The 23,619-nt window shown below is 41.8% G+C and overlaps 1 protein-coding gene across 1 annotated transcript in view; it reads left to right on the top strand.

Annotated features, from left to right (window-relative positions):
- The first annotated feature begins 10,603 nt into the window (after positions 1 to 10,603).
- GTF2F2 (general transcription factor IIF subunit 2) overlaps positions 10,604 to 23,619 on the top strand; it is a 132,496-nt gene continuing 119,480 nt past the window's right edge. The window contains exons 1-2 of the mRNA XM_008706829.2: positions 10,604 to 10,844; positions 22,167 to 22,240. Coding sequence (XP_008705051.1) covers positions 10,779 to 10,844; positions 22,167 to 22,240 — 140 coding nt within the window. The 5' untranslated portion in view covers positions 10,604 to 10,778. The remainder of the gene's footprint in view (positions 10,845 to 22,166; positions 22,241 to 23,619) is intronic.

Raw genomic sequence — 23,619 nt, 5'->3', positions numbered from 1 at the left:
GGTTGTCGGCTCCGGACTCCACCCCACTGAACTTCACCTGTACCTCATCATTGTGGGGGAAATAAAAAAGACTATGGCTTTGGGCTTGAGGGACAAAGAGGATATGAGCCTGGAAACCAGAGTATTGCAGGTGGATTGCAAGCTGCTCTCCCTGAGGTACTCTTCCACTGTTCAGGGTATACTTTTTTTATTATTGTATTTATTTATTTGACACACAGAGAGAGAGAGAGATCGAGCACAAGCAGGGGGAGAGGCAGGCAGAGGGAGAGGCAGAAGCAGACTCCCCACTGAGCAGGGAGCCAGCTGTGGGGCTCAATTCCAGGACCCTGGGATTCCAGGACCCTGGGATCCATGACCTGAGCTGAAGGCAGACACTTAACCGACTGAGCCACCCAGGTGCCCCTGGATATACTTTTTAATCCAAGTAGTCATTGGCCTATGACCCAGCCTTCACATGATGAAAACCTCACTCACTGGCCTTCACTCGGGTCTGTGCCAGAATCAAGTTTTTATCTTTCATCTCATGGGAATGATGCTGGGAAATTTTTTCCAAAGAACAAATGATAGACTTTGAATATAACAGCTTTGTGATCCCTAATGAAATGCTGCGTCTATGAATAATCATTAATGGCTGCCGACATCACAAAAAGAAAGAAAACTGGGCATGATACATCTCATGCTGGAAGTGCCCAAGAGCCCATATGAAGGAGATAGTCTTCACCCTCACCAAAATAGACCCAGGGTCTGATTATGCTTCAAGAGCTAACTACCGATTTGTAGGAAATCAAAGGGAAGGAGAAATATCATAAATGACACCCTGAGGATACAATCAACAAAATACAGAATGGAGAAACGCGTACAGGAAATCTAATCTAGTTTTTAGAAGATTTTCTTTTAAAGTTCATTTTCTTAGTAATCTCTACACCAACATGGGGCTTGAACTCATGACCCTGAGATCAAGAGTGCTCTTTAGCCTGCGATAGCCAGGCACGCCTAGTGTTTTGTTTTTTAAATAACAATGAGAGAAAATGCAAGCTAAAGGACATCTCAACCAATCACAATGCATGATCTTTGGATCCCAATCTAGACTATAAAAATTTTTTATTTTTTAAGATTTTTTAAAAAAATGTGTTTTCTAAGTGTTTTTCAGAATTGCAGTAAAGGGACGCCTGGGTGGCTCAGTCAGTTAAGCATCTGCTTTCAGCTCAGGTCATGATCCCAGGGTCCAGGGAGGGAGTCCTGCGTGTGCTCCCTGCTTGGTGGGGAGCTTGCTTCTCTCTCTGCCTGCTTCTCCCTCTGCCTGTCTGTCGCTCCCCCTGCTTGAGCTCACTCTCTCTCTCTGGCAAATAAATAAATAAATAAAATCTTTTTAAAAATTTGTTGTAAAGTGATGCCTGGGTGGCTCAGTTGGTTAAGTGTCTGCCTTTAGCTCAGGTCATGACCCCAGCCAGGGTCCTGGGATGCAGTCCCTCATCAGGCTCCTTGCTCAGCATGGAGCCTGCTTCTCCCTTTGCCTGCGGCTCCTCCGTAGGGCGCGTGCCCGCTCTCTCTCTGACAAATAAACAAATAAAATCTTTTTTAAAAATTGCAGTAAAATACATATAACACAAAATTTACCATTTTTAACCATTTTCAGGTGTACAATTCAGTGACCTTAAATTCATTCACATTATTGTTGAACTGTCATCATCCATCTCCTGGATCCTTTCACCTTGCAAAATAGATACTCTGTATCATTAAATAGTAACTCCTCATTCCTTCCTCCTTTTACTCCCGGCAACTGCCATTTTACCTTTTTTCCTACCATGTTTTATGAAGTTGACTACTCTAAGTACCTCATATAAGTGGAATTGTACATATTTGTCCTTTTGTGACTGGCTTATCTTGCTTAGCATAATGTCCTCAAGGCTCATCCATGTTATAGCATGTGACAGAATTTCCTTCCTTTTTTTAAGGCTGAATAATATTCCAGTGTGTGTGTGTGTGTATTTGCATGTGTTTGTTTATCCTTTCTTCCTCCCATGGACACTTGTGTTGCTTCCACCTTTTGGCTATTGTGAATAATGTTGCTATGAGAAAAAGCATTTTTAAGCTCTGGCCAAAATGATGTATAATCTTTTTCCCCTTTCCCTTTTCCTGTTGGTTGGAACATGCAGACATTGTGGTCCACCATGTAGAGAAGGGCAACACCCCAGAGATGGTGAAATAGTAAGATGGAAGAACCATTGGCCCCCAGCTACTTCATGGAACAGAGTCAACTCAGCTGTTTACATGGGAGAGAAGTAAAAGTTACATTGGAAAACAAGAGCTCTCCTTACAGAAAGGAGCCGTAAACTGAACTTGTCTCCACTCTACCCATTGATGGGGGAGGCATGGGCTTGCTTTAGCTAAAATTGTCACCTAACCCGACCTATGAAAACTACCCTGCCCATAATGATAAGTGTATTGGGGTAGGAAGTCTGATGCATCAATATGGAAATCCCTAGATTTTGCTCTTAGCAGGAATGTGGACATAATTCCTCATTGATATTCAGTACATGTGGCTTCTCCGGCTTTGAAATCTGAACACTAGTGAGGGTCCATCTGTTTAATATGGTATTTTAGGACTTACTGTTATTTGTGGTTTTTATCTGGGTACTTTGACCAACTATTTCAATGCTATTTCTTAACCATAACTTTATTGAATATATAAAGTATGATCCAAAAGTTTTGGTAAACCTATCTGAAAACAAATTGGATTTCATTAGAGCAATGACAAGTTAAATTTTCTCATGCTTTATTTAATACTTTATTCCCAGAGTAATCCCTAATGGACAATTAAATTGACTTACTGAGAATGAGGGCTTCTCGGAGGCCATGGCAGCCATACGTTACCTCATACACAAGGCACTTAACACAAGCAATTCAACTGAATTATGTCATCTGCCAGGCAAAATACATCCAGAGTCTTGTCTGAACTCCCAGAGGGAACAATACTCTGTGGGCGCTTGCATGTGTTTTGTTTCCTGTTACTGAGTTATCACTTGTCCAATGGTCCCATTCTGCTACACAGCAAGGAATCCCAAAACCCCGTCGGTTCTACCTCTTGAATCTATCAGTATGTGTCCTTATTCATCTGCTTCTCTTCATCTCCGCCGCCACCTTCCTAATCCAAACCACTGTCCTCTTCTGCTTGGATTAGTGCAATAATGTCTGAGCTAGTCTCCTGGTTTCCATTCTCGTCCCTTCCAATCCATTTTTTTCCCATAGCAGTTAGAGGAATGTTTTTAAACATGTAAATCTGAGGGGTGCCTGGTTGGCTCAGTCGGAAGNNNATGTGACTCTTGATCTCGAGGTCGTGAGTTTGAGCCCCATGATGGGGAAAGAGATTATTTTTAAAAAATAATACACCTTAGAAAATGTAAATCTGATTATTTTGTATTCAAGCTTCCAATTTTTCTGCAAGTTTGGGGTGTCTGGTTGGCTCAGTTGGTTAAGCTTCCGAATCTTGGTTTCGGCTCAGGACATGATCTCAGGGTCATGAGATCAATCCCCTTGTTGGGCTCCATGCTCACCATGGAATCTGCTCAAGATTCTCTCTCCCTCCCTTTCTACCCCTCCCCTGCTCTCTCTCTCTTTTTCTCAGATAAATAAATAAAATCTTTAACAATAAACAAACAAACTTTTCTGCAAGTTTATATTCGATCTGAACAAGACTTCCAGGGTCTTGCATTGCCTGCTCCCCTCATTCCCTCTCCAACTGCCTCCCCGCTCAGCTACTGAGCCCTGCTCATGGGCATCCTCTCTGTTCCACAGACACAAACATACAGGTCCTTCTCCTTTTAGGGTTTGCAGAGGCCACTACCTTTTTCCAGAGCACTAAACGATTGAATACATTAAACACTAAGCTAATAAAACCCCCAAACGCATCACTTCCCAACGATTTTACTGTCGTCTGTGCTCTTGCTCGTGTTTACATCTCCTGGATCCGTATGGTGAATACCGTAGAGGGGCATGCTGCTATGCATTTCATCCACCTCTACGCTGCAAATCAGGCAAACACAACAAACCGGGGCTTTTCCCGGGGGTTAGCAGAAGCCAGTTGTGAAACATTACTAGCACACCGCGGGTATGCTAAACCCTTTTTGTGCTTCCTTTCAATTATTTGACGATATAATTAATGAAGTTACCAACTAATTTTCACGTTATAGTGTTAACTCCTTTTGGTTTGTTTTCTCATTTAGTCGTATAAGAACTGCATGAGGTAGGTATAATTACCCCATTTTATAAGCCAGGAAATCGGTGTAGAGATGATAAAGTAAGTAGGTGAGTAGACAGCAGAGCTATGACTTGAAAATATGTTTGACTCCAAAGCTCACGTTCAACAATATGGAAACTGTTTCAGGGGGTATTTCTTTTTGATTGTGCATAACTGGGGAAACAAGGAATCTCCCAGGGAAGATGGGTATTCTGTGGAAGAGAGAACTGACGAGGTAAAGGGGAGCGCAGGGAGGATTTAGAGATGGGGTGTTAGGGGCACCTGGCTGGCTCAGTCAGTAGAGCATACAACTCTTGATCTCAGTGAGTTTGAGCTTCATGTTGGGTATAGAGATTACTTAAAGAAAATAAAATCTTAAAAAAAAATAACCAATACATAGTAAGTCTAGTGTATGAAGAAGAGTTCTATGGTGGTGTTCTTTGCCTGGCTAGAATGTTTTTGAGTATGAACAAATAGAACCTCTGGCCTGGAAAAACACTGGGCCCATGCGGTATGGCCAGGGACAATATCTGCAATACAAGCAGGAAGAGTTAGGGTCCCCAGAAAAAGAGACTTGAGACGTAGCTTTCGTGACACAAGAGAAGTCATTTCGGGTCCCCCACTAGTTTCTGTGGTCTATGCCCTAAGGCTCTACTTGCCTTAGCACCCTTCTTGCAGAACTTCCCAGGACGTGTCAGATTACAAAGAAATGCAAAACTTCGGTAGTTAAGGATTTTTAAGGGAACGAAAGAAATGAAAAGATGAGCAGTCTCTACCGAACCAGGAAATAGGCTAACCGTATCAGAGACAATCAATGGTAAAACTCCCACTGTTGTTTCAAAAGTAAGCAAGACCCTGCATTCCTTACCTGAGAAAATCAGCCAAGACCCCACCCAGTATACCGCTCTCAGAGCATGTCCAAAGCCCCACAGTTACCTCTGCCTCATTATAATGTTCAACAAGTCTCCACCCAAGGAGGAGCACAAACCTCGCTGACGTAACACAGGATGCCTGCAGCAGAGGCATGTTTTCCAAGTATGCCTGCGCAAACTTATTCCCGCCTTTACATGCAATGACAAAGCTCCCCTTTCTGAATATTCATCCCAAACCCTAAATAAATAGAACCTGTTCACCCCTGCTCAGGGAGTCACAGGTTTGGAAATTATTCCCCGTGATCTCAGTATTTGCTGCAAGTAAAGATTACTTTGTGTGACAATTCTACCTGGTGTGGTCTCTACCTGTAACTCACCAAGGAACTCAGGTTAGTTTGGTTACAAGACTCAGCTACTGATAATATTCGAATTCTCTCAACTCACTTGCAGCATCTCTTCGAATGACAGTGTTGATTATACTATAGTGGCTACATGATAGAAGTGTGGTGTTCTGAATTTACAAGGCCCGGCGGAATTCCCTACTGACTTCTTGGGAAAAATTTCAGCCAGCAGTGAGTTCTTGAGCCCTCCCTCCTTGCCTTGCATTTGTGCCTTAAAAGATTTAATAAGAACTTGACTAGTCAATCATCTGGGAGAGGAAAGAACTTTGAAGTAGTCTTTTTGGGCACTGAACCCTGTATCTCTGATGATCAGTTTTATCTGTCAACTTGATTGAGCCTCTGGTTGCCTAGATATTTGGTCAAACATTATTCTGGGTGTGTGTCAGGGTGTTAATGAATGGATTAACATTTGATAAAATAGATTGTTCTCTCGTGTGGCTGGGCCTAATCCAATCCATTGAAGGCCTAAATTAAAAAAAAAAATGTTCAGTAGGGGAGAATTCCCTTTCTCTGTCAGTCTTCAAGCTGGGACATTAGACTCAGACTGGAACTTACACCATTAGTTCTGCCTCTCAGGCCTTGGGCCTCAGAGTGGAAGTGTACCATCGGCTCTCCTGGTCTCCAGCCTGCCAATATAAATATAATATATATGTTCTCCTAATGTTGCTGGACAAAGTGGTGAAAGAAAAGGACAAGCTCAGGGATTTGAACTCCCAGTTCAAGCCTGCCTACAGGACCAGAAAGCTAAAAAGATAAAAGATAAAGAAGATAAAGATAAAGACCTTTATCTCCTGTAGCTGCAGGGCTGAGGGGGCTAAAAATCAAACACAGTTGCTCCTTTGGGGATTCCCTGAATTACCACACAGGTTGAACTCCCAGCCTCAAAGGTTGTATTTAAGTGAGGGCATTGATTGAGAAAGAATGGGATCCTGTGTCTTTGGAATGGGGATGTGTGAAAAGACCCAGATGAAGATGAAGCTGGGAACATTGAAGCCCTAAATTCTTTCTATTTTATTTTATTTATTTGAGATAGAGAGAGCGCGTGCATGCACACGAGTCGGGGGGAGGGGCAAAGGGAGAGGGAGAAGCAGGCTCACTGCTAAGCACGGAGCCCGACTTGGGGCTTGATCCTAGGACTCTGGGATCATGACCCAAGCCAAAGACGGATGCTTAACCATCTGGGACACCCAGGCGCCCCTGAAGCCCTAAATTCTGATGAATCTTCTTTGCCAGTGGAAGTGGCCTTCCCACCCCCACGTAGAAGCAGCTTCCTCACCTCCAGTGGCAGTGTCCTCTACATCCCCTAATCTCCCCTGAGAAGATTAAGAAAGACATTGTAGGGGAGGGGGGTGGGGGAATGGGATAGACTGGTGATGGGTAGTAAGGAGGGCACGTATTGCATGGTGCACTAGGTGTTATACGCAACTAATGAATCATTGAACTTTACATCAGAAACCAGGGATGTACTGTATGGTGACTAACATAATATAATAAAAAAACATTAAAAAAAAAAAGAAAGACATTGTAATAGCTTCCCATAAGGCAGTTGTCTTGCCGGAAAATGCTAATTCTCCTCAGGACTCACCATTCACCATCTCTTTGCTCCTAGACCTATAACTAGACTCAAGTTCCATCAGGTCCCAAGGATGAGGTACAAAGTATGACCCAGAAGTGCACTATACTTCAAAGAATTACTTAAGTTTTATATTTTTTTAAAAAAGATTTTATTTATTTGAGAGAGAGAGAGAGCATAAGTGGGGGGGAGAGGCAGAGGCAGAGGGAGAGGGAGAAGCCGACTCCCCACTGATCAGGGAGCCTGATGCGGGACTCAATCCCAGGACCCTGGGATCATGACCTGAGCTGAAGGCAGACACTTAACTGACTGAGCCGCCTAGGCGCCCCAGTTTTATAATTTACACAAGTGGAAATCCAGGGAACATGTGTGTTTGAGAATGGATATTAAGGGTGTGGGATCAAGGGGCGCCTGGGTGGCACAGCGGTTAAGCGTCTGCCTTCGGCTCAGGGCGTGATCCCGGCGTTCTGGGATCGAGTCCCACATCAGGCTCCTCCGTTATGAGCCTGCTTCTTCCTCTCCCACTCCCCCGCTTGTGTTCCCTCTCTCGCTGACTGTCTCTATCTCTGTCAAATAAATAAAATCTTAAAAAAAAAAAAAGGGTGTGGGATCATGGTGGAAGGAACACAAAGTTGGATCAGGCCAAAATTATTGCTGTCTGGCACATAATGGGCCCTCAGGAAGGTGAAAATCTAGCTGTGATACCCAATACTTTGTTGGTCTCCAGAGTAAATCTGTGACTCTGGTTCACAGTGTTAGTTTGGCAGTCAGTTAGGTTCTAACAGGATGGCTGTGTTTCAGGATTTCTTTTCCTTTAGTGCCCACGGTTTTTGGTCATGCCACTTCAGAGGATGAAGAGATAGACCAGAGGAAGTGTGGCGGGCAGTGAAGCAGAGTTTATTGGGCGATAGCACAAAGCTCCCAAAGAGGAAGGGGACCAGAGAGGTTTGCCGTCTTGGTGTTTAAATCTAGGGGATTTTAATGAGACTGTTGGTGGGCTGTTTTATCTGATGAACCCTCCACACACCTGTCACCCAATCAGGTTTTTGTCCATGCCCTCATTTACCTATCAGATAGTTGTTTGTGTGGGAGAGGGTGGAGGGCTCCTTTCAGGGTGGTATAGAATAACAGGATGGGGTCTTTTTCCTTGTAAGGGTAGTTTTCTCTTAGGACAGGAGCCCCTTGCTCCTGCCTGCCGTTCTGCTGACTATCCTCCATTAGCTGGGGGCCAGCAAAGGGAGAGTCAGGGTCAGCTAACAGGAAAATCAGATATTTGTCCTGACAGCACTCTAAAATAAAGCAACAAGAAGCTGGATCAAAGCAGACAGGCCCAAGATAAAGGCCAGAGACCCTGGCCAAGTAAGGGAGAAAGGTGAAACCTTGCTCCCAAAGAAATCCAGTCCCCAGATAATAAATATTCCATCCCCTTGTTAGCAACTGTCAATAAATGATAGAGACCCAAACCCCAGGGCACACAACTCTCCCTTGAGCTTGACCACTCTCACATCTCGAGAATGTTCTCTCACTTTCATAAACTCTTCACCTGCACGTCTCAACTACTGTGTCTGGTCTGTCCTTGATTTCTTTTTTGTGGGGAGACTAAGAACCTCCCGCAACATCCCGGAGACAGGTTGGGCGAAGGCCTCAGGGCCTGGTGGTCTCCCCACTCCACCTAGCAACAGCAGAGCCCTCCCTCGTCCTTTTCTCTCACAGCTCATAAGCATTCCTCCTCAAGCTGGGAATTTGAAAAGGACAGATGAAAATTTGTTCTTTGTTCAACACTATGTGAGGATGGGGTGCTAAATAGTTTTTTCTTCTTCCCTATGTATGTACGTACATGTGTATGTATGCATGTATTTAGTAAGCGTTATGCCCAAAATGGGGCTTGATCTCAGGACTTCAAGATTCAGGTGATCAAGAGTCACATACTCTTCTGATTGAGCCAGCCAGGCACCCCACCCTATGTAATCACTTTAAAATCTTGCACTTTTCTCTTTCTTCTCTAGCCATTTCTTCTTTACCCATTTGTTCTCCCTTATTCCCTATACACACACACACACACACACACACACACACACACACACTCATTTTAGGTCTTCCCATGACCCATAGATCAAAGGTCTTAATCCTTTAAAGTCCATTACTAGGGTGCTCCAGGCTACATTAATTCCCTTTTCTCATGGTCTCATATTTCAATGTATTCCTTCTGTTGGATCAAAGCTCAAAGCAGCTCTTTTCACCCTTTATTTGTTTTAAGGCCTTTTTGTAAGCTTTGACACAAGAATGTAACCTTCCTTTTCAACCCATGCCTGGTCTCCCATCTTTCCTATTAGTGTTCTCAGCTGACCATGGAAACCTGACAACTTTTCCTGGCTCTATGCTGCACAGACATGGAATTTCCTCAATTATGTGCATGGCTCTGATGTTTGATTCAATACAGCACTTGCCATTCTTACATAGTTTACTATTTGTTTCTCTTTCAGCAAATGTTCATTCAGCTAAAGCCTGTTGAAATCTGACAATGTGTCAAGTACTGTGCTAGCTGTTGTGGATACAAAATGAATAAAACACTATTTCCACCTAGGAGGAGCTCATAGTCTAGAAAGCAAAGGCAGCATGTAAACATGTATATAGTAGTGCAGGGTGATAAGTATCACACTGTGATGTGAAGAAAAACCAGCTTCCTCTGGGGAATTTAATAAAAGGTTTCCTAGGAAGTGACATTTCTGTAAGTCTTGAAACCCACGTAGGAGTTTGCCAATCAGAGGACAGGGGTGAGAAGGAGGGTAAGGGGGGAATAGGGCATCTGTCTATGAGTAGAGGGCATCCATTGTGCAGAGGGTGCGAAATAATTGAGGAAGATCCTGATGTGTTCGGGGAGGTCCGACGGTTGGGTGTGGTTCGATGTGTGATTGAGTGGCAGGGATCAAATTGAGGGCCTTCGAAGAGAAGATTGAATTTTATGCTAGGTGCAAGAAGACAGAGAGGAAACTGTTTAAAGCCAGGGAGTTGGAATCGGGTTTGTCTTACAGGTCTAAAGTTTGTCGTTGATCTAATTATATGGACTGCGTTTTGGAGTCTGAAAGGCCTGTGAGGATAGACTTTCACCTGAGACACTCCCCGCCTTTTTATTTTTTCGGGTCTACAAACAGCATGTTTTCAGCATTCTCAGGGCTACACTGTCCGATTCTAGCGCCCACGTGCGCTAATTCACTTACTCTTTTTATTATTCCCACCCTGTCCTCAAAAATTGTTTCTCTCCTTGGCCAGGGTTGGACACATACTGACAGCTTTTGTCTCTTTGAACCCCATTTTTCTGTCTTGACGCTGTCTTTCTTCACTTATGCTGACCTGGTCTTTAAATGTGTTGTGGACATTTTGTTTCATCCTACCCTGTGTGTTAATCACTCAGACGCAACCAGACCCAATAGCCACGCCCACTCAAGGAAGTGCCTAACTAGGAGGTTTGTCCGCACCGGCGCGCCATACTGACGGTCGCATCGCGCAGGCGCAATTCCCGCCTCCCGGCGGCGTGTTTCTCTTTCCGGGGATTCCCTGTATCTTGGCGGGTGGACGCGGTTTCTTCATAGCCTGCCTCTGGCCGCGGCGTACCCTGTTCTCCAGTTGTTTGCTCCGCAGGCCCCCAGGTCCCGGGCCGCTGCTCTGGCCCACTCGCCTCCACTGGCAACAGACCCATGGCTGAGCGTGGGGAACTCGATCTGACCGGCGCCAAACAGAACACCGGTGTATGGCTAGTCAAGGTATGTTCGTGCGGCTCTCGCTTGCGCTCCTCCTAGTTTAAGTAGTTGAACTGACTTGAGACTGTCCCATTCCATGAGCCTTTTAAAGTTCTCTACGGCTATCTCGTTAGAGCTACACATAGCTTCAGAGGCAGGAGTCGTGCAAACTAGTTTGCAGGTGAGGCAATTAGTTGAGGGACTCTTTAATTGAGACAATTAAGAGTCCGAACCTCCCTGGAACGGATTCCTTTCCCCACCGTGTGGTTTTTCTGGGGTCTTGTGCTGGTGTTCTCCGACTCGAGTGGTGTATTTTAACGCAGACTGAAGAATTTATCTACTTTTGGTGAAAGTGTTTTTAATCGTGAGTCTGTGTAAGGAAGTTGAGTGTCTGCTTCCTGTACAATTTTCTCGGTCAGAAAGTAGAACGGGTCACTGTGTACCCTTAACGTGTTCTTTTAGGTTGATGGCCCTTATTGGAGTTCTCAGGAGAGCTGAGAGAGCTCTGAACTCACGGAAGGAGAGGCCATTGAATTGGAGTGTTCTTTTAGAGTGTTTTTTTTGTAAAGGCAGCAATCTTGATTAGCCCTGAGTGAGCACAGTATTTGTGCTTTACTTTTTCATATCGAGGAGTGTTGTCTCCTGGGGAGTTTCATAAGACATATTTATGTTCAAAATGTGAATATGGCAGTCTTTGAACTAGGACCTTTGGTTTTTTAATTTTTTTAAAACTTTTATCACATGGTTGAATTCTCATCAGTTAAATCTGAGGGGGCACTTCCTGTCCACCTCTCTAAAACTCCCTTATGATCAATTGCTAGCATGTTAAACCTGTATTATATTTTTCAAAGCACTGGTCACAGTCTAAAGTGATTGTATGTTCATGTATTCAGTGTTGGTTACCTCCTTCTCTCTAGTGTGGGTGCACTCACACACATTCTATGAGAATGGGTTCCTTGCCTGTCCCAACCAGAATTGTGTTTGACACATGGTAATTGCTCAACAGATATGGAATGAATGAATGAATGAATCACCTCTTATTTATTATTTTCAACCCCAGTCTTACTCTCTGGCACTCATATGACTTCTCACACCTATGTCAGTATTATGTCCTAAAAGGCTGGGGAGTTAGGGAAACTTTTTCAGTAAAAGTTGTTGGGATTTGTTGACTGACTTAAATGAGAATGTGCAGGAATATAATCTAAAATGAAGTTAAAAAATTTTAGTGTTCTCTAGTGTGGGTATTTGAATACATTTTATCTCTTTAAAAAGAACTCAAGCCAATGATTTGTTCTTGTTGTGTAAAGGTAAGTAGACTACTTACTGTTTACAGTGTCACTGTTTTTTCTTACCAGCTTGGCGTACAGTGTATCTTCTTTTCTAATCTTAAGTATGAAAAAAACAAAAAACCCACCAGGCTTGCAGATAGATCTTTCCAGGGTGGGAAAGAACTTTCTTGCCAGTTCTTGTTCTTTGATAAATTTATCTCTGAAAGATGACGAAAATTGCTAGCAAATACTTTGTGCCCTAAAGTCCACTCCTGTTCTTTTTTTATTTGACAACTTTTTGTTTCTGCTCTAATAAAGGAGACCCAAGGACAATGGGGTTTGATTTGCATAGCTGTCAGATAACTTGAACTTGTTTCATTTGCACTGGTTTGTATCCAGTGTGATTTTCACGCCCATACTTGAGTATACTTGGATTTTCATCTCTGAATTATAGGAATAAATTATAGGACGACATCAAATTGTAATAGGTTCATTTTCGGCTTTCTTTGCATGATATTAAAATATATTAGAAAGTGTGTCTTCCTTCTTATCCAGTCAGAATTTGTGAACAGAATTACCTGATTTCACATCTTTTCTCTATATGTTCATATTTCTCATTGTGGGAGCACCTGGGTGGCTCAGTCAAGCATCCGCCTTCCGCTCAGGTCATGATCCCAGGGTCGAGCCCCACATCTGGTTCCTTGGTCAGCGGGGAGCCTGCTTCTCCCTCTGCCTGCTGCTCCCCCTGCTTGTGCTTTCTCTCTGTCAAATAAATAAATAAATCTTAAAAAAAAATTTAAAAAGGAGACCTCCAAAAACCCCCCATATTTCTCATTATAAATAATACTTCGAGTTCTGTTCTTTGAGGATCACTTGCTGCAAAATGTGTAAATTTCTTCTTAGAGTATCTCAAAGTTTATGGGCCATATTGCACATATTAATTCCATCACTAGAAAGGTATAAAACAGGAGAAATACAGTAAGGTATAATATACATGTAAGATCTCTGAGTGTTTTGAGCAGGAAAATAGTTGTTTTTCTGGCTGGAACGGGGAAGACTTCATGGAGAAGGTGACATTTAAGAAGAGGGTATGGAGTTGATTAGTTAGGAAAAAAACTTCCCAGCAGGGCTGGGGAGAACTAGAGTGTGTTCAGAAAAAAGCAAATATAGAAGATTGTGTCCCAGAATATCCAGTACCTGTACTGTTCTGGCTTAATGAAATGCCATTTCTGGGGTTTGAATATCTTAAATCTACAAGAGATTGATGATCTAAACAAATTTTGATAGGTAGTAGACATGATTGGATTTAACTGTATGATAGATGTCATCTGCTAAAACATAAAGTCACAGTTTTTATCTTGTCGGGGAGCTAGTCCTTGTAGTTTGCATTACCTTGTTCTATGGCTCAGTCTCTGCCAGCCGGTCACACTATTACTACACACCTTATACCAAAGCGTGGCTTAAAAATTGTAGAATGTTTGAAAATATTTTAGCATAGTTCTGTAGTTTGACTTCCAATATTTAGACTTTCGTTAAAATCATGTCTAGTTGGTTGGCTGGGGGGTAAGGTACATACATGATGGGAAGAGGAGATAATGTTAGCAAGGTTATTAGGAGTGGTGGGATTTTTGTAAGTAATGAATATCATACTGAGGCCTGAATTGTAACAAATACTACCTCTTTTTTGGGAAAAAGCAAGTGGAGGTATTGAGAAGGGCTGCGGTAGGTCTAATCATCAGCTTTCTAGCCAGCAAAAAGTTGTTTTTAACCCAGTCAGCCTTCCTCTTTTAGGCATTTTGACTAATGTTTGTTGGAGAAGAGGATCAGGACAGGAGACAGGCAGAAAAGGGAACTTAGCTTTTATATGTACCAAATATATATATACAAAGCAAACTTATGAAGTAGATACTGAATATCTGTATTTTTCAGTTGATGAAATTGAGGCTTAGGGAGGTTATTTTACCCAAGTATGGAACAGTGTTTTAAATTTAGGTCTGTTTGGCTACACAGCTCATGCCAAGAATAGGAAATGTCTTTTTTCCAACTTAGATCTCTTTCATGAGTTGTCTCCCTGGGGAATAGAGGTGATGTGGGGACTTCATTTCTTTCCCTCCCTCCCTCCCTCCCTCCCTTCCTTCCTGAGAGAGAGAAAGCACAAGTGAGAGGGAGGGGCAGAGGGAGAGGGAGAAGCAGACTCCCTGCTGAGCAGGGAGCCCAGTGTGGGACTCAACCCCAGGACCCTGAGATCATGAGGTGAGCCAAAGGCAGATACTTAACCAGCTGAGCCACCCAGGTGTCCCTGGGGACTTCATTTTTGTGACCTTGGATTTTGTTCCATGTGGTGATCTTCAAGAAAACTTGGGAGTAAAAGCTGTCTGTTGCAGATTGGGCTTCTTGGGAAGCTGATTCTGAGATGATTAGGTTTACCAGGGAGTGCTCTTGGGATCATTACCTGTGGAAGGAAGAAGACAAACGGGATTGGATAGAGGGTGTGATGCAGTCTCAAGGAAAGCTGAAGGTGATTCCACAGGGAGTCTTCCAGGTGTCCTGATTTGGGGTGAGGTATACCGTATGTTGACCAACCATTGCATGTGGCCAGAGGAAGGAAAAAAGAAAGAAATGAAGCCCCCACATCACCTCTCCTCAGTGAAGGCAATGCCGAAGAGGGGCTAACCGCTAAGGGCTCTTTGTGGCCACACTCCCAGCAGCTGGGAAAATAAGGCCTTCAGCCCTAAAGGGAGAAATGGGTATCACATCACAGTGTCCATTACAGTACCCTTAATTTGCTTGTATTCTCGGAGAGACAGGGTTTGGAGACTAGTAGTTGGGGAACTAAATATTTGCTGAAGCAAAGTTGGCAGAGAAGCTCAGGGGAATAATATCTGTACATACCACCTTTGCACCTTGGCTTCAAAGTCATGGTTGACTTCACTGCTCTACCTGCCATGAGCGAATGGGTACGTGGGTTGATTCATCCCACAGGCTTTCAGTGATTGCCAGTCATTGTGCCAGGCTCTGAGTATGTTATGGTGAGCAGAAACAGACATGGCCCATGCTTTGTGAACTAGGATTTATAGTTACTGCAGGAGACAGGCATTCATCAAATATTAGTCCTAATGAAAGCAGTTACAGACTTATCTGTGTGGACAGTGAAGCCAGGAATACTGTTTTGTGAGTGTGGATAATAAACTTGACCTAGTCTAGGGGGTCAAGGGAGGCTTCCCTGAGGAAGTAATGCTTAAGTGAGTCATTTTCTGTTACTGTCTTCAGAAATCGGCAAAAACATCCCCTGTTGTACCTATTATCTTGTCTCCATCTGATTTTCTTTCATGAATGTGGAGACGGCGGAAACAACACATATCTCACAAGTGACATGTTGACATGAGTGTTTTGGGAAAATTTACTAAGAGAGTAGAATTCAGGTGTTCTTATAAAAAAAAGGTAATTATGTGAGGAGATGATATGTTAATTAGCTTGACTGTAGTAACCATTTCACTATGTATATCAGGTCATCATTTTGTATACCTTAAATATATACAATTTTATTAAAAAATAAAAGAAAATGTTTTAGTTAAAAATATCAGCCATTCAAAGTAGTATTTTGGAGGCTTGGGACCATGTATGCTATTAGTTTTTCTTCCTCATCTCCCTCCCTTTTTTCAGACTTAACACTAATGGGCTGAAACTTCTGGGAAGCTCATTTCCATAAGCACTTGGTGTAGAGAGTTATAAGTGTATGATTGACATACTATTCTCAATGTATTCAGTTTTTCATTGAAAGAGTATAGCATTTTGGCAAACTTTTGAATTAAATAAGCTGGTAGGCTTCCCTGGAAACTTATGATTTTATTATAATGATGATAATGCAGTATGAGTTACAAACTTATTTTTATCAATTAACTTCTGGAGCATAATCTTTTTTGTAAGTTGTCAATTGCTTGTATTATGTACAATTTATTGTAATGAATTTGATTCTTAATTTTGTTTTAGTGTATGATATAGACTTCACTTAGAACTTCTGGTTGTTTGGTAGCTAAAATTGTAGTCTCCAGCAGTTTGATCAGAGACTCTTGTGACTTGGTTAATGTAGTGAGGAAGTGTGGTCTCTTCAAGAGTTCCAGTGCTCCAAAATATTCTTGTCTCTCCTTTATCTTAATAGCATCTCCAGGAACCAGCAATAAGTGGACGGAGGCAGACTAGAAAATAGTGCTCTTCACTATTGGCATTTTCTTCCTTCCCCCGTATTTTAAGGTAGATCTCTGAAATAAGGTTTCTCTCTGAGAATGCAGTGAGGTTTATTAAAATTAAATTCTTTATCCTAGATATATCCCAATAATGTTGTCATTATTATTACATTAACTTTAGCTAATGTTTCTTCAGTATCTAGTCATTAAAATAACTGCTCCTGCTATGTGCCAGGCTATTCTAGATGCTAGGGATATGGCAGAAAACAAAACAGACAAAATATCTCCCTCCTGCAGATTACATTCCAGTGGGGAAGGAGAAGAGACAGTAAATGAACACATATATAGCCCGTGATAAGTGCTCTGAAAAAAAAAAATGAATAAGGTGGAATGTATAGTAAGTAGCTGGGGATGCTGTTTTAAATAGGGTGGGAGAAGGGCCTCACTGATAAGGTGGTCTGTGATCAGAGACCCAGAAGATATTATGGGGGCATGCCCTCCAGATATCTGGGGGGGAAGTATTCCAGACAGAAGGAACAGCAATTTAAAGGCCCTTAGATATGAGGTGCTGGGAATGTGCACAGATCAGTATGGTTAGAGTCAAGTGAGTGAGAGAAAGTAGTAGGAGATGAGGCCATAGGCTAGCAGGAGGCTGAAACATGTAAGATATGATAGGATTTTTACTCTGAGTGACATGGGGAGGGAGTAGCCCTAGAGCAGCAACCTGGCATGGTGATTATGGAGCTAGACTGCCTAGGTTAGAATCCTGGCTTCATCACTAGTAATTGTGAGACCTTAGGCAAATCACTTTTTGGTTTCATTTTTTTTTATCTGCAAAAATGGGATAATAATAGAGCCTGTGTGGCTCAGTCAGTTGAGCGTCTGGCTCTTGGTTTTGGCTCAGGTCATGATCTCTCGGTTGTGGGATCCAGCCCTGCATCGGACTCTGTGCACAGTGTGGAGTCTGTTTCAGATTCTCTCTCCCTCTCACTCTATCTCTCAAATAAATAAATAAAATCTAAAAAAAAACCCTGGGATAATAGAGTTGTTATGAGAATTAAGTGAAGTAACATTTGTAAAGTGATTAGAAATGTACCTGGCTTGTAGAAAGCACCATGTAGATGTCTATTAAATAAATTGAAAGGCTTTGAGCAGAATAGTAGTATTTGACTTATTTTTTTTTTTTAAAGATTTTATTTATTTATTTGACAGAGAGACAGCCAGTGAGAGAGGGAACACAACAGGGGGAGTGTGAGAGGAAGAAGCAGGCTCCTAGCGGAGGAGCCTGATGTAGGGCTTGATCCCAGAACGCTGGGATCACGCCCCGAGCCGAAGGCAGACGCTTAACGACTGCGCCACCGAGGCGCCCCTTGACTTATGTTTTAGGATGATGACTCTGGCTGCTGTATTGAGAATAAACTAGACGTGGACAAGAGTGGAATTTAGGATCTGGAGGCTATTACAATTATACAAAGGATGATGGTGTCTTGGACTAGGATGGTAACCCTGGAATTGGTGAAAAGGGGCTTGAGTCCTGATATAATTTGGAGATGTTGCTCACAGGATATATGAGTTGGTTGGATGTGGAATTGAGATAAAAGTAGCTATTCAGGGTTAACTGCACAAACTTTCGGACTGAGTACCTGGAAGAATGGAGTTGACTTTTACTGAGAGATAGAAAATTGCAGGAGGAACACGTTATGAGGGAGAAATTAGAGTTCTGGTATGGGTATTTGAAGTTTGAAATGTCCACTGAATATTCAGATGGACAGCTTGAGTAGGCAATTGGATATGTAAGTTGGAACTTGAGGGGAGAGCCTGGACTTGCTCTAAATTTGGGAGTTGTTATTATACAGATGGTATTTAAAGTCACAAGACTGGATGAGATTACATAAGATTGAGTGCAGGTAGAGAAGAGAAGAGGCCTGAGGACTGAAACCAGAGCCCTCTACAGGTGAGAGGCTGGGAAGATGAGAATCTAGATGTGTGGGGACCAAAAAGGAGAGTCCAGAGAAGTATGAGGAAAATCAAAAGAGATTGTGGTGCCTTGAAGCCAAGTGAAGAAAGTGTTTGAAGAAGGAGGAAACAGTTCTCAAATATTGTTGATAAGTGTGAAAGATGAGGAATATACACTGACTTGGAGACGTGGAGATATTTGGTAACTAGGGTCATCACTTTCCGTGGAGTGGTAGAGAGGAAGTCCTATCTAGAGTGAAACAAAATGGCAGAGGAGGAACTGTAGTCAGCCAGCCAGGACAACTCTTTCAAAAAGCTTTGCTGAAAAGAGAGGTGGAAAAATGGGACAGTGTGTGGAAAGAATTATAGACTCTGCTCTGACTAGGTATGTGAGCTTGAGCAAATTTGCTAATTTCCCTGTGCCTCAGCTTCATTTACAAAATGGAGGAAATAACAGGATTGTGTGAAGATTAAGTGGTTAATATATTTAAAACATTTAGAAGAGTGCTTGCACTTAATGTATTAGTTATCTGTTGCTATATTACCATGGACTTAGAAGCTTAAAACAACATACATTTATTATTTCATGGTTTCTATGGATCAGGAGCCCTGGCGTGGCTTAATTGGGTCCCCTGCTTCAGAGTCTCTCACAGGTTACAGTCAAGGTGTCAGCCAGGGCTGAATTCTCATCTGAAGTTGTGACTAGGGAAAGATTGTTTCCAAGCATGTGTGGTTGGCAGAACTCAGTTCCTCTGGGTTATTGGACCTAGGGCCTAGGTTTCCTATCTGCCTGCTGACCTGAGCCTGTCCTTAGATTCTTGCCACCTGGGCCTCGCCAGCATGGACAGTGTACAGACTGAAAAAACTAGAGAAGCAAGATAGAAGTCACCATCTTATGTAACCTAATCACAGAAGTAACATGTTTGCACTGTTGGTGGGAATGCAAACCAGTGCAGCCACTGTGAAAAACAGCATGGAGGTTCCTCAAAAAGTTAAAAATAGAACTACCCTAGGATCCAGCAATCACACTACTGGGTATTTACCCAAACAATGCAAAAATGCTAATTCAGAGGGATATATGCACCCCTATGTTTATAGTAGCATTATCTGTAATAGCTAAGATATGGAGACAGCCCACGTGTCCATTGATTGTTGAATGGATAAAGAAGATGTGGTGTGTGTACACACACACACACACACACACACACACACAGTGGAATATTATTCAGCCATAAAAAAGAACGAAGTCTTGCCATTTGCAATGACACGGATGGATCTAGAGAGTGTTATGCCAAGTGAAATAAGTCAGTCAGAGAAAGACAAATACCATATGATATCAGTCATATGTGAAATTTAAAAAACAAAACAGGTGAGCAAAGGTGGGGGAAGAGAGAGAAACCAAGAAATACTCTTAACTACAAAGAACAAACTGATGGTTACCAGAGGGAAGGTGAATGGGGGGATGGGTGAAATAGGTGATGGGGATTAAGGAGTGCACTTGTGATGAGCACTGGGTAATGAAAATAAAAACTTAAAAAAAAAAAAAAAAGAAAATGGGGTGCCTGCCTGGCTCAGTTGGTAGAGCATGTGACTCTTGATCTCAGGGTCATGAGTTCAAGCCTTATGTTGGGGGTGGAACCCACTTAAAAAGAAAAGACATGGACTAATTTTGTAGCCAAAAAGTAAAAATAAATAAAAGAATCCTAGCCAAAGGGGAAGGGGAGTAACATCCCATCACCTTTGCCATGTTGTATTGATGAGAAGCAAGTCACAGAGCCCCTTCTCACTCAAGGAGAGGCAATTACACAAGGGTGTGAATATCAGGAGGTGAGGATCATTGGGTCCATCTTAAGAGTGTTCCTGCCACATGTAGGAAGCACTCTAGTGTTAGCGGTCATCATCATGGTCATCATTCTGATGGGGGAATGATTAGAGAAGAGGAGAGAGGAGAAAAATGGTAGAATTGAAGGAAAGATGTCCTTCATTACAGGGGAAGAAATTCAGTGCACAAGTGGAGGGATTGACCATTGTTCATCTGTTGTTTTTAGAGAGGAAGTCAGAGTTAAAGGCCTCAGCTGTGGCTGCATGGTAGCTGTAGAGGTTCTCTTTTGATCCTCTTTCCCTAGTTGGGAGAGAAGTGAGGTTATCAGCACAGAAGGAGAAGGGAGGGAGAGGTGCTGTTGGCTTGAGAAGTGAAGAGAACTTGTGACTCAGCTGTAGCGGGAGAGCGGATTGACGAGGGAGATGGAGTTCAATTGCCAAGCATCTTGAAGGGCTTACTTGATGTAAGTAGCCGTATATTTCAACTGAGACTAGTTAGACATCACTGTGAATTTTTCTCCAGCTGCTCAGGTATAGTGTGGAGAAGTAACACAATCAAATCAAACTAATTAATTAAGTAGCAGTAGAAATTGGCTTTAATCGGGTTCTGCCAGGCCAGCATGATCAAGGAGGTAGGGGCAAGGGAATGATTGACTGAAGACAGGACATACACAGCTAGGGAGACGTGCAGAGGTGTTGGAGTCAGTGATTTGAAGGGATGGAAAAACTGTCGGGGTTGAAATACTGAGGAGACAGCCAGGAAGTTAGTGGTTAGTGTGATTGCTTAAAATACAAATTATGGGAGGGATACTGTTACTGACTGGGAGAAAATCTTATGGCATCTTTATATGTACAGGACTCATTTGAACCAGTAACTTGGAATATGATGAAGAAAAGACACCCATCTTTCTCCTATGGGCTTTATTAGGGAATATGACTAATGTTCAATAATTTTGGTGTATAGTATGCACATGTAATTGAAGAAATGCCATTAGAATTTTTTTTAAACCTTTTATTCCTGAATTTTTGCTATATCTAAACAAAGCATTGCCATTTTTTGGGTAATCAAGTGGTTTTTTTTGCAAATGAAATCTTGGTAAATAGAATTTTTTTTTTCTTCCCACTTTGGAAGCTCTGACTCTGTTCTACACTCATGTTCATGTTACTATTCCAAGATTGCTGGGGGAAATAGTAGTGACACCTGACACTCATTGAGTGCTTGCCTTATGTGAGGTATTATGCGTCATGCTTTATTTGTGGTATCTCATTCCTCACAGTAGGCTAGCCGTGAAGGTGTGTGCTGATTCCACAGTTCAAACTGCCTCTTAGAAGAAATAGTAGTGATTCTCAGAATATATTCTCTTAACCTTTTTGGGAATTAAAACCCTTCTGATTGTATATATCTAGTTACCCAGACTGCCTGGGTTTGAATCCTGGCTCCATCATTTACAAATTATATGATTTTGGCCAAATTATATAATTCCTGAATATCGCAGATTCATAATCTGTAAAATGAGGGTAATTAACAGTACCTACCTCGTAGAGATGTGAGGATTAATGGGGTAAATATAATAATATTTATATTATTTATATTAAATATATATTATTTATATTATATATATATTATTTATATTATAAATAATAATATATAAATTATGTTAGCTATGATATTTAGTCATTTATTTCAGATCTTTTATCATTGGTCAGAGTTATTATCTTACAATAGAACTTGACTTTTGAAATCATCTTAAATTTTGTGGTATCTCTAAATAATATGTTAGAGTATTATAGTCCTCTGAAAAACCTTTTCTGGTAGCCTTTCTCATGTCTGAACTTTCATTGGACTTATTTGGGAACATGAGTTAACACTGTTTTGTTAAGATATTTGACTAGTGTTAGTATTGTGTCACCAGCTTGATTGACTTTAAGCTCTATGAAATTTAAAATGATTTCTTAGTATCTCTTATAGTGCAAAATGTATTATGGGAGCATAATAATTAATGATCAGTTACTATAGGCAGAAAATAAAATAGAAGCAGTATATAATTTCATGTTTAAGAAGTTTGTTAGTATCTAAAACGTAGTCTTACTAGTGTTTTGTTTTATTTTTTTTTTAGGTTCCTAAATATTTGTCACAGCAATGGGCTAAAGCCCCTGGAAGAGGTGAGGTTGGGAAACTGCGGATTGCCAAGTAAGTTATTTCTATATTTTTTTACATCTTAAAAACTGTTTTTTGAAATTTTTATAGGCGTTTCAAAATGTAATAACAGTTTTTTTTCAGATAGAGAATGTACCTGGAAAAAGAGAAGTAATGAGCGTATTAAGACTTGTCAAGATGTGTGCATACATGTATTTGTGCATATGTGTATGGATACCTGTGCATGCACACACACACACACACACACACACACCCTCTGTAGTGATAGGTGTAAAGTCAGATTTATTGGCAAAACTTATTGGCAGTGAAGCAGCAGAGTATGTCATTCCCTCGTCCCTCCATCGTCTCCACATCTTCTGAGGAGGTATGCTGGGGTTGGGCATAACTGGATGCACCCCATTAAGTGCTTCAGTAGAAAGATTTTGCCATTGTGCCACCATGTCTATCTGTAGAGGCATTGGAAATGTCTAGGGAACACCTGGTAAGTAGTGTAATCGTGTAGTTTTCCTGGTTGAAGAAATGGTCTTGTTAGAAAGGAAAGCCTCTAAATCTCAGTTGATGTCAGCTAGAGGCCTTGTATTCCACTCTGTCCATTCTTAACCCAACTCTAATCAGATTTTTATACATGCTCCTCCACTGAAATAGCTCTAGTTTGTCATCACTGTCTTCCTCTTTATCAGTTAGCTTTTGCTTCATAACAAATCAAAATTTAGTGGCTTAGAACAAAAACCATTTTATTTCCTTATTTTTCTGTGGGGCAGTTCTGTTTGGGGCTGACCTGGCTGGTCTTCCTGGCTAGAGTGGCCTCACTCATGTGTATAGTAGTTGGCTTGCGGTCAGCTGGGGCAGTGGCCATGTGTGTTTCATCTCCAACGTACTCATTCACGTGATGGTGAAAGTGTTTGCATCATGGTTGCCAAAGTCCTACTGAGGATGTAACTCATATAGCCAAACCCAGATTCTAGTGGGATGCAATAGACACCACTCTTGGTGGGAGTCACTGCAAAGGATTTGGAGTCCTTTTTTGCATTCTAGCACATGCACATTCCTAAGTCTGAGTCATCTACCAGCCTTCCTGATTGTCCTTCAACAGAATTGGACCTAGTGATCATTCCTATCCTCAAATCCTTTTTTTCTTTTCACTTCTGGGACCCCACTCTCTTGATTATCTAACCTCGTGGACTGTTCCTTCTCAATCTGTTGCTGGCTCCTTCTCATCTTCTCAGTTTCTACATGTTACTTGATCCCAGGGTTTTCTTTCTAGTTCCTTTTTGTTCTTTCCTTACTTACCTTTGTTCTGACATATCTTTTAACTCTTCATTTTGTTTTAATAAGATATTGATTGGAAACAGGCATGCTTTTATATCCAAAGTTCTAAAGTTAGATAGGGATGAGTAATATCTTATTTTCTC

The sequence above is a fragment of the Ursus maritimus genome, unplaced genomic scaffold, assembly GCF_017311325.1.
Source record: "Ursus maritimus isolate PB19 unplaced genomic scaffold, ASM1731132v1 scaffold_10, whole genome shotgun sequence".
NCBI classification, from domain to species: Eukaryota; Metazoa; Chordata; class Mammalia; order Carnivora; family Ursidae; genus Ursus; species Ursus maritimus.
This window is presented reverse-complemented; position numbering and strand designations above follow the sequence as displayed.